The following is an 11,987-nucleotide window of genomic DNA, read 5'->3' on the forward strand; positions in this document are numbered from 1 at the left end:
ATATGAATCAGCTGCCGCTGCTGCTGCCGTGGACGCCAAGCTCAAAACGATAATTCATCTCGGTGTTTTTGTGAGAAAGCCAGTGCTGCTGCGCACGATATCTGCTAACATGCATTCATCTGTCGGTTTGTGGTTTCTGCTCATCGGCATCCCTCTTCCACCCCGACGCGTCTGAGTCCCGCGCTCCACCTGAAACCAGTGCTGCCCGGTCCTGGTGGACGAGCGTCCTGCAGGATTTGGACGCACCTGGTTTGTGACTGACTGAACCTGCTGAACTGGCCTTTTAACTGTTGCCACCCCTCAGCCTGCAGCATACAAACACCAGAAGACATTTCCCGTCAGAATCCTCACGGCTGGGATTTAGGACCGCCCGGATGGAAACGATGAAGAGGAAAAGTCGACACGGAAGCAGAAATGCTGAGAATGAAGTCAAACGTTAGAGGAAAACAAACCTCGTTCTGCTGAATCCGACTGTGTTTGCTCTGTTTGTAACCGCGGCTTCTGCAGCTGCATCCGCAGAGAAACTCAACCAACTTCATTTAATCCTTCAAAATAAGAGCCGCAGACATTAGCAAGTACATCTGAAGCTTAAATAAGACTTTCAGCTATTTTTGTGAAAAACATGAACACCAAACCAGGTGTGTGTTTAAATCCAGCTTGAAGAAATGGAGCTTTAGCATGGATGTAATTTTTTTTGGGGGGGGGGACAGGGGGGGCATGTCCCCCCCACTTTTTCCAAAGTCAAGTTTTGACCCCTGCACTTTTTACCATCCAAAACAATATTACGCTATATTAAATTGACACTGGTTGAGCTCTAGGACCAAGTGGAAAACAACCGTTTGTGTTGAAGCCTGTTTCCCATTAGAGCACAATATAAAGATACCCCCCCCCCGTGTCCCCCCCACTTCTAAAGTGAAAATTACGTCCATGTTTATGTGTTATTAAAGAATGCTTAACTCATAAATGCATAAAACTATTACACAATAGTTGCTGTAAAACTGTGAAATGTTTGAAAAAACACTTAAAACACTGTTAGTTGTGGCTTTAAAATGAATATTTATCCAATTAAATTGTACTTTAACTTCTGTTTCTCCAAATTAATTTGTAAAACATTTCAGTTTTCCTTTGCTTTTTTTTCCCTTGACCTGAAGAAAGGTAAGTAGTAAAGTTGTTAGCTGTGGGTCAGGTATCAAAGACCTGAAGGAATAAACATTAAAGTAGATGTAAAACGGTAAACGTGGTTGTAAACGTAGCTATAAAGTTTTGATGCATCCTGACCAGAACGACGATCTGATGAATCTGATGTTCGACATCCACCCACACCTGATTTGTCTATAAAAACGTAAAAAGTCAATGTTCGATCACCTCAGAGGAGATAACACAGAAGCTTCTGTGTCACTTCCTGTGTCTCTCTGTGAGTCTGGATGAAAGAGTCTTAAGGTGGCACGGGTGCCGCGTGGGCGCGCTCTGCGCCGCGACAGCTGCCTTGTGGCGGCTCGTGTTTGTGTCAGATCTTTTATCGGTCACGGCGTCTGGAACTCGCCCGTGGTCCTCGCCGTGTCTCACCACCTGCGCGGTCTTCTCGACGACCACGGCGTCGGTGCCTCGGGAGCTCGTCGCGCTTCAGCTTGGTTTTACGTCTCTGCCAGGCCTGCAGCGGCGCGAGGCCTGCAGGAGCTGGTGCATGGGTTCACACCCCGGCAGCCAAAACGCTGTCTGTCACCAAGCATGAGTCTGGCCGGCTTCCACCTGGTCGCTGCGTTCACATCTGCCTCCGTCCCAGTGATCGGTGCTGACCCAGATCCTGCTGCTGACTTTCCCATTGATTCCTGACTGAATCACACCTAAAAGCTTTCTTTCTTCTCTTCTAACAAAATAACAAGCATCCCTCCGAAGAAGCACGCTTGTTTTTTGAGCAGCTCTGCAGAAGGGCAGCGTGTAAAACCCTCCTGTGACTCACCGAGTCTAATAGAAAATCTTAAAAGGGTAGAACGCTGCAGAGGGCTGAAAGGGTCAGTTGTGCAAGCATAAAGCTTCAGCAGTAATCGAGAAACTTGAAGGGCCTTTGAAAGCAGTAATCTGACATTTCCATGTTAATAAAGGTGCAGCGGCGTGCACGCGTCAGTGTTTCTCTCTGGGAGGGCCATCTTACGCTCATTTAGAGGTTGATGGTTTGTGTGCACGCCTGTAAGAAGCTTCTTGTTAATGTAGAGTTTAACGTAATCGTTCTCTGTGTTCTGTCTGCAGCTCGTAGTCCTGGTTTCCCTCTGAATCGATTTAGTGTCATGGTAGCGATGAGACGCAGCAGCAAAATTATGAGGTTCATGTTTTTTTTTCTGTTGATGAAAAATTGCCTGAAGCACAATTTCTGCAGTTTTCACTGAAGTTGCCTGAGTTCAGCCAGAACAGGTATGAAAGTTGTCCATCACAGCAGAAAGTAGGAGCACACACGGGGGCGGGGCTGGTCTGATGCCCGGCTGGGAAACACGCGGTCGGATGAAGATGGCTCACGTTTTCCACTGAGATGCTCTCCTGCATCCTCACCGCAGTCAGTCGAGACTCCCAGATCAGGGCAGGCTGCAGCCATCACAATACGATAGCAACATGCTACCAGTTAGCCAGTCTTAGTCTGGGCATGAGACCAACTTGACCAATCTGGCTTCAAATTATGAGCAGAGGGATACGCATAAGCCTCGCCAAGAGCCTGTTGTCATGGATACAGGGTCCAGCCATGATGCCACCACCTTTTGTCTGTGTTCAGAGCAACTGTAGACTTTTGCTAGCATCTTGCTAGCACGTGATGAGGTCGTAGCCTGTGGATTGGTCGGTTATGGCTCGGACCAAGTCCCTTATGTGCTGCAAATCGCCATGACCTTCCTACAAAGTTTTGGTTCAATTTCATTCAATTCAGTTTATTTATATAGATCCAAATCACGACAAGTTGTCTCAAAGCTCTTCACACAGTTCAGTTCATTAAGTTAGTATAGTTCATTAGTTAAAGGTTTCCTTTATAAGGAACCCAGCAGGTTGCATCGAGTCACTGACTAGTGTCAGAGTCCTTACAGCAATCCTCATACTAAGCAAGCATGCAGCGACAGTGGAGAGGAAAACTCCCTTTTAACAGGAAGAAACCTCCAGATGATCCTGGCTCAGTATAAGCAGCCATCCTCCACGACTCACTGGGGATGGAGAAGACAGAACACACACACACACACACACACACACACACACACACACACACACACACACACACACACACTCACTCTCTCACACACACAAACACATGCACGTGCACACACGCACGCACACACACACACTCACACACACACATGCATGTGCACACACACACACACTTTCACTGTCACGCACACACACACACACACACACACACACGCATGCACGTGCGCGCACACACGCACAAATACACACACACATGCATGTGCACACACACACACACATGCATGTGCACACACACACACACACATGCATGTACACACACACGTGCATGCATGTGCACACACACACATCCATGTACACACACACACATACATGCATGCATGCACACACACACGCATGCATGCACACGCACGCACACACACACACACACACACACACACGCACACACACACACACACACACACCAAGTAGTGTTTCTATGGTGACGTTGTGATTTCTTAGTAAATAATCTGTTTGGTGAGAGATAAACTTTATTGTATTTATCCTAGTGGATCTATAACTAAACGGGTAAACTAGTAGTTGTAGTTTCTACGTTAAAGAAGGTAAAAAGCTGTTTCCGTCTCAAAATTACCTTGAACGTTGCCCGTTGTGTTCTTAACACACGCCTGGAAACTTCGCCAAGGCCAAAGAGCGACCATCAGACTCGTTCATGACATCAGGAAGCTTTTATGAGCCACTTCTGGAAGGCATCACTTTATTCTATTTTAAGGCAAGCCAAACTATCAAATAAGAAGGAACTGAGCAAACATGTTGAATGATGAGATAAGAACTTTATTTGCCATGTGTGCACACACAATTGATGTGAGTACACAGGAGTTCTGGTTCTGATCTCAGAAGCGTGAAAAGAGGCTCAAACACTGAAATGGTGTCGATACGATACCGTTAGACAAGAACGGAGGCAGAACGAGCACGTTTGGAGTTCTCCTTTATCTGAAGCACAGACACAAAAATCTTTAATTCTAAAGAAAATTCAGCTGCACCTGTATTAATCTTTCCGTGAGCTTTATCGACTCTAATCACAATTTCTGACAAACAGAATATTTCCGGTGTTTTTTGTCCCAGAAACTGGTGACTGTCTGTGAAATCCCCCAAAGCCAGCAGAGACGACGCCGTTTGACTGACAGGTCAACCCGGGGAGCAGCGGAGCAACAACAAACCCTGCTAATGAGCGCTGTGTACCAAACACAGCAGAGTCTACGTTCCAACAACAGATCTCCGAGTGTTTGGTTGGAGGAGCGGCAGCTGTGTTTGCACTTCTTCTCCAACACAATCCTCCTTTTTTCTGGGAGAATTCCATTCACTTCCACTTCAGAGGGTTTTAAATCATCACACTCACCTGGATTTGGTGACGCAGATGCATCATGGGAAATATTGTGTTTTTTTTTTTTTTATCAGAAGATAACAGTTAAAATGTTTGTGTGGCTTTCCTCGCCTCTGTCTCGGTTCTCCTTCACTTGTCCCTACGACGTTGCTCCTGTTCATTCTGACATCCGAAGGCTGAAATCTTCTCAGCCGGGTTCTGGTTTTAGATTGGACCTTTGCAGAACCTTGTTTTATTCTTCTTCTATTCTGCTGCATGACCCAGTTTTGTCCAATCTGTCCAGTTCTCAGGAGCCCACACCATCAACCCTCCACCACTGTGCTGATTGGTGGGGTGTTTTGCATTCTGGGTAATCATCTCCACGCTGATCTTATCCGTCCCACTGACCTTGTTCCGGACGTTTCGGGGGAAGCACCGGTACCTGAGTGAGTTGTGATGGTTGTCAGTCTGGTGGCTCACCTGTCCCCAAATTGTCTCGCTTGCCTTGCACCTCTGGACTTTTCTGTCTCTTTCTTTTGTCTTCTTCTGCAAACTGGAGAACTCTTGGGATTTTTGGAGACTCGACACGAATTTTGTTATGAGCGAGTGAGCGGGTTTTGGTGCTGAGGTGCCGACTTTCTTCTAAATGTCCAGCTTGACGTGATTTGTCCTTCTAAAAGCTCCGATCTTAGCGTGACCTTGTTAACACACGCCTGCGTGCTCCAGACCGACCAAGCCTCCTGCTTTGGTACTGGTGATGCGAATGGAAACGGCTAAACCTGAGGTCCCTCTGATGTTCTGATCCTGTTTTGGTTGGTGGCTGAGAATCCGTTTGGTCTGTGGAGCGTCTTCCTACTCGTCTGGACTTGTAGTGTCATCATGCGCCAACACAAGTCATCACACTCTTCACATCCCGACGACTTCCTCCCTCGTCGTCGAGCTGTGAGACGTCCAGCGGTAATTTAATAAGTGTGCATAGGTGTTATGAGGGTGTTGCCAACGTGCACGTGGATGTGAAGACGTGAGCGTTGTGTGTGTAGCAGCTGGGTTGTTGTGCACGTGGTGTGTGGCGCTCCGAGTGCAAGCAGAGTGTGTTTGATGTTCCGTTTTCCCTTTTTCATAATTAATCGCTCTGAGAAAATGGACTGAAGCGGAGGTGGCTGCACTGTGTGTGTGTGTGTGTGTGTGTGTGTGTGTGTGTGTGTGTGTGTGTGTGTGTGTGTGTGTGTGTGTGTGTGTGTGTGTGTGTGTGTGTGTGTGTGTGTGTGTGTGTGTGTGTGTGTGTGTGTGTGTGTGTGTGTGTGATAACAGGACAATCGTTCTGTGGTTTTGTGGAGATGAAACAGACAAGAGTGCGTCTTTGAAATGCAAAGAGCAGCGGTGGTGGTGATTGGCCGCTGTGTCGAGGAGGAGCAGGGAGTTTTTTCGCTGCATTTCATCATAATGCTCACTTGCCCTAATCCCCCCACCCATCCCCACCCTCACCCTCACCCCCCCCACCAACCTCGGCACCCGCGCACAGACAGGCGTTCAAACTCATTTATTATTTTATTTACCCCTGCGACACAAAGCCCCGGCTAATTCGGTGCAGCTCTGAGCTCTGGAGGGTTGTGTGTTTTCTTTTATTTGGTGTGTGTGTGTGTCTGAGCGTGATGCTAGCTCACACACACACACACACACACACACACACACACACACACACACACACACACACACACACACACACACACACACGTTGTCTAGTACCGGGGCCTGGGGACCAATTTATTTACATGCAGTGGAAGAGGAACGAAGAATCGGAGGAAAGGATGAAACACAAAGGGAAGGAGAGAGAAAAGAGGAACAGCAGGGAATTATGGAGAAAACCCAGCGGAACGAGCAAGTTTGTCCACTGTTCCCAAGGACGAACCAGACTCATTTACTGTTTAGATCTCCCACTGTGTGTGTGTGTGTGTGTGTGTGTGTGTGTGTGTGTGTGTGTGTGTGTGTGTGTGTGTGTGTGTGTGTACCAGTGTCTTATCTGATTTCCAGAGACACCACCTTCATCTGCGCCCAACTGTTCCTTTCAGACCTAAGAAGTCTCTCAGAAACGTTTACAGGAACGTTAACACTTCATAAACCAGGTTCAAGGATTGGAAAGAAGTTTTTAAACAGTCTGATTAAAAACTTATTCAACATAAATGCTCAGGATTGTGTAGATAAAACGCAAACATGGAGGACACGGTTTAGAAATGCTTTGCTTTAATAAAAACATCTTTTGTATGTTTACAGCTTTGCGCACTTCCTATTGGGCTTTAAAACAAATCAAATGTCAGCATTAAGTGCCCTGCCACACACACACACACACACACACAGATGACTGTTTCCTAAGGATCGGAACGGAGCGGCGGCGAAGCGGCACCGCTTCAAACAGAATCCAGTTTTAGTCTATGGAGTGTTTCAAACCAGCCGCGACGAGGCAATTCCCAGGCGTGTCCCAGAAGCGGCGTGCCGCGCCGCTAAAGATAGGATCGAGTTCTATTTTTCCCGCGAGCCGCTTCTGGGACACGTCGATTTCCGCAGTTCACATAATGCGGGACAGGAAACCACACACGGTTTCAGTGTAAAATCCCCGGTTATTTTCAAAATAAAATGCAACGCTGCAATGTTATATATGACTTACGTCAGCACGTGTGACCGAGCGGCTTTGTTTACCACCAGTGTCTTTAGAGAAGTGCAGCGGCGCGATTCCTCGCGGGGGTTGTGATCTCTCGCAAGGAAGGTGTCGGAAGTCTCGAGGGATTTTAGAATCTCGCGAGTGCAGCGAGTCGCAGCGAGGAAGCCGTGCCGCGGTCCAAGACTCTCCCGGTGTGAAAAGGACGGCTTTGAAGTTCGCGAGTGAGCCGCTCCGCCGCTGTTCCGTTCCGCTGATGCTAGCAGTGTGAAACCGGGCTTAGAGCCCTGCTGGGCATCTATACAGGAAAGAGACCCGACATGTATTGTGGCCCCATGTCATCGAGTGATTTATAAACTAGTAGAAGTACTTTAAAAGGAACTCTGTAGTTTACTGGTAACCAGTGTAGTGGGTAAGAACAGGAGTGATGTGCTCGGCTCTCTTGATTCTTGTTAAGACTCCAGCAGCAGCATTCTGAATAAGCTGCAGTTTCTTCACAGCCTATCAAAGACCACTGCAAAAGTCCAGCCTGCTGTAGATGAACACATGAATGAGTTTCTCTAGGTCCTGTCTGGACGTGAGACCTCTGAGTCGTGATAGGTGATGAAGATGATAAAACGCTGATCTAGATATAGCCTTGATGGGACCAGTGAAGCTCGGGTCTGAATCGATCATGACGGCACGGCTTCTAACCTGGGTCTTTTATTATTGGATAATCTTTGGTCATAATGTTTGGGTCTGAATGTACTGAACTCAGGGATCTGCTGTTGGAGTCAGACCCATTCAACATGGCCACTAAAGTTCAGGAAACACAAAAATGTCTGAAGCTTATAGATCTGGATGAGCTGAAGTCATTAAATCAGATCAGTCCCTAAATAACCAGCTGGTGTACCTCTAGGAGGGTCGGAAACGGCTGGACTTGATTCTGAGGTTCATTTCTCAACGTTAAAACTCGGATCTTCATTCCTTCATTGGCCTTTTTAGGTTTTCAGTTGGTGATGAGATCAGAAGGGATCTTACCTACATAGCTGCTCTGCCTCCAAGCCGCTTTTAATTCAATTCAAGTTTATTTATATAGCGCCAAATCACGACAAGCGTCATCTCAAGAACCTTCACATAATAAACATTCCAATACAGGTCAGTTCATTAAGCCAATCAGAAATAATGTTTCCTATATAAGGAACCCAGCAGCTTGCATCAAGTCACTGACTAGTGTCAGTGACTATACAGCAATCCTCATAGTAAGCAAGCGTTTAGCGACCGTGGAGAGGAAAACTCCCTTTTAACAGGAAGAAACCTCCAGAGAATCCTGGCTCACTGTAAGCAGCCATTCACCACGACTCACTGGGAATGGAGAAGACAGAACAGGCACACACACACACACACACACACACACACACACACACACACACACACACACACACACACACACACACACACACAACAAGTGGTGTTTCTATGGTTACGTTGTGATTTCTTAGTAAATATTCTATTTGGCGAGAGATAAACTTTATTGTATTTATCCTAGTGGATCTATAATTAAACGGTTAAACTAGCAGTAGCACATCCAACGTCAGAGAGAGTAAAAAGTTATTATCAGGAGAGGGAGAATGTTTAAGTGGTTAGCAGCAGTGTGCTAGACGATGGCCCCCTCCATGAGGCCACCACAGCTCAGCAGAACATCGTTGTAGCTTCTTCTGGGGAGAAAAACACTTAGAGAGAAAATAAAGTTAACAGCTGAAATAGCAGAAAATAATACAGTTAAAGAGCAGACTGTAGAAGAAAGCAGTAGAGTGTGGAAAGTGGTCAGCGTATCCTCCAGCAGTCTAAGCCTATAGCAGCATAACTACAGAGATAACTCTGGATAACCTAGCCTTTTTAGATGGAGGCATGTTGGAGGCGGGGCAAGGCTTTTGCTGGGTTGCTTCAGCATCCATCAGAATGCAGACGCCTCCAGCAGCTTCCTGTCTGTTTCCTGTTCTCATGTTGATGCACAGCTTGTGTTTGTGTCGTAGATCTGCACGCAAACAGGACGCCTCTGGTACCGGTGGCGTTTTAGGTTTGCAGAGTGATTAAAAACACGTCAAAATCATGTTTTTTTGTTTTTGTTTGTTTTTTTTTACTTTGAAGAAATGAGTCACGAGTTTTAAAGCGTCTCTTTTTGTCTTGCAGGCAGGACGCCAGTGACCTCACCGGACCGATACAAAGGTAAAGGACTTCCCCTTTGTCTTTTCTGTCTTCTCCTCTTCACTGTCGCTCCTTCTCCTCCCCTCGGTCGTATTGGCAGAGGAGCTTGTAGCCTCCAGGCTTCAGGCAAAAGATATCAACTCTGCTGTCGTTTTGGGGATTGTGTGTGTGTGTGTGTGTGTGTGGGGGGGGGGGGGGTCTACAGAAGGAGCATGAGACCAGAGAAGTGAAGGGAGAGAGAGAAGGGGGCGATTTGGCAGGGTGAGATGAGACGTGGTGCGAAGGGTCATTAAACCAAAGCCTTCAGCGACAGATGGGGGGGGGGGGGGGGGGGTACAAGGTTTAAATTAGAGCCAGGTTAAAAATAGAAACACCTATTGCTCATCTGAGACACCGTTAGCAGGAAACATGAGTATCCTGGCTGAAGACCATCAATAAGACGGGCGGCGGCGGAACCAGGCAGCAAAAGGTTTTATTGGTTTATTTCACTCGTTCATGATTTAAACTCACCTAAAAAATAAACGACACAAAAGAGGCTTGAAGAAAAGGAGTAAAAGGCTCTGATGATGTTTTCACTGGAGGGATGGAGAGCGATGATGGGATGAATGGCTGAGGGTTTTATCTGCTGGATTGTCCTGGGAAATGATCGGATTCCTGCTGGAATAAAGAATTCCTGGTTTTAACGGGAGGAGACGTGACAGTTTGTTTGGTTTTCTGTAGCTTTAAGGGCCGAATTTGCTGAGAAAACATCTTTTAATGATTGTTTCTGATTCTGTTGGGTCTCTGAGAGTTTCATGCAGGCTGAACATGAAACTAGTCTCCTACACCGATCTCCTTCAGTGGCTTCTGATAGAAAAACAGACGGTGAAACTCTAGGATTAGAAAATCCTGACAGATCTACGTCACACTGAGTCGTGTTGGCCAATCAGAGGAGAGATGTGCAAATATCAGGAAGTAAGCTTCTGCTTCCTGAAACAGGAGCGCCAGGGCTTTTCCCTCAGAGGTCGACTCACGAGACATGCATTCATACTTGAGACCACTGTAGATGTGTGGGAAAATCCAGCGAGCCTGGTCTTTAAATGACCTGAGTGGATGGAGCTGGAGGTGCGATGGTCAGTTCGGTCGGTGACGACCAATCAGGTCCAAACCAGACGAAGAGCGGCGTGAGGAAGAGGAGGAGACTAATACGGCAAAGCAGCGATGGTCTGTTCCTCTTCCTGATGGGTGAAAATGGGCGAGGCTGAGTGCCATACCCAAAAAACACAAACAAATGGTGTGTGTGTGTGTGTGTGTGTGTGTGTGTGTGTGTGTGTGTGTGTGTGTGTGTGTGTGTGTGTGTGTGGGATTAACACACACACACACACACACACACACACACATGGCGTATAATTTGATCCTGTGTGCTCTCCTCCTCTAATGAAGCTCTGTGGCGGTTTGACTGACACCCAGCTTGTTATTTAAGTGTCTGTTTTGGGCCAGGAGGAAGAAGAGGAAGAGGAGGAGGAAGAGGAGGGGAGTGGGTGGTAAAGGAGAGAAGAAAAGGCGGGGGAAAGGAAGCTGAAAGAGAGGTTGAAATTGGGAGTTTGGAGATGAATTAAAGGAAGAAGAGAGCCGAGGGAGTTGTGGGGAGCGGATTTAGAGGGGAGTAAACGTAGGAAAATGGCTGATGTGACGGAGGCTGTGATGGCGACGGCGTGGGTGAGAGTGTCTAATTGCTGCTCTTTGTCCTGATAATGTTCTCTGAAGGAGCACAGCTGATAATTACCGAGCGGGGCTCCTCGGATGCCTTTCAGCGTCGGTCATCATGAGCCGCAAACCCTCCATTGGTTCTGACACGACCTCCTGAGTGGAGGAGGACACACACACACACACACACACACACACACACACACACACACACACACACACACACACACACACACACACACACACACACACACACACACACACACACACACACACACACACACACACACACAGCCATGGGCTCTGAAGGCCTGGTGCTCCTCTCTGGGCTGCAAGTGTGTGACACACTCACAAACACACTTCCTGTTTACAGCTGAGGTTGTAATTACACAGAGTCACACAATGTGGCGTCCCGGTACGCTGAGTCCGTTATTGCCTCCCTCGGTCGCCGCATGACAACAGCGGTCCCTCGCCACGCCGGCTGCCTGATGCACCGCTTCCGGCCCCGCCTCCCCACGGCGTTCCAGCTCCTGAATATTTATGAAGCGGGAACTGGCTCGTCGCAGTCACAACAGACTCAGGCTGGAGGGTTGTCCCTCCTCTGCGGTGACGGTGATCAGAGTTGCTCCGGCGAGGAAACGTGTCACTGTGGGACTCAGATTCTGTCACTGTTCCAAAACGCTCCGATGATCCGATCCCGTGTTTTTAAGGCTCTATCCCGTCAGATCTCGCTTTTTATCAGGACGACTCATATGAAACCGATGTTCGTGAAGATCAGACCCAACTAATCCCGACTCCAAGTTAAAAACAGTATAACCCACCACCATCATGCTTAGGTAGAGTCATGTGACCAAATTGCTCCTATCAGACCGAGACTTCCTGTGTTGGTACTTCCTGGCGGTCCCAACAGACGGACAGGAAGTC

General features: G+C 47.6%; 1 protein-coding gene across 21 annotated transcripts in view; it reads left to right on the top strand.

Moving 5' to 3' along the window:
* celf2 (cugbp, Elav-like family member 2) overlaps positions 1–11,987 on the top strand; it is a 296,592-nt gene that overhangs the window by 60,269 nt on the left and 224,336 nt on the right. For all 21 annotated transcript variants that reach the window (XM_054739830.2, XM_054739831.2, XM_070545042.1 and 18 more), the window contains exon 2: positions 9,363–9,398. In XM_054739830.2, the coding sequence (XP_054595805.1) occupies positions 9,363–9,398 (36 nt within the window). The remainder of the gene's footprint in view (positions 1–9,362; positions 9,399–11,987) is intronic.

This window comes from Nothobranchius furzeri, chromosome 1 (assembly GCF_043380555.1).
Source record: "Nothobranchius furzeri strain GRZ-AD chromosome 1, NfurGRZ-RIMD1, whole genome shotgun sequence".
Classification (NCBI taxonomy): domain Eukaryota; kingdom Metazoa; phylum Chordata; class Actinopteri; order Cyprinodontiformes; family Nothobranchiidae; genus Nothobranchius; species Nothobranchius furzeri.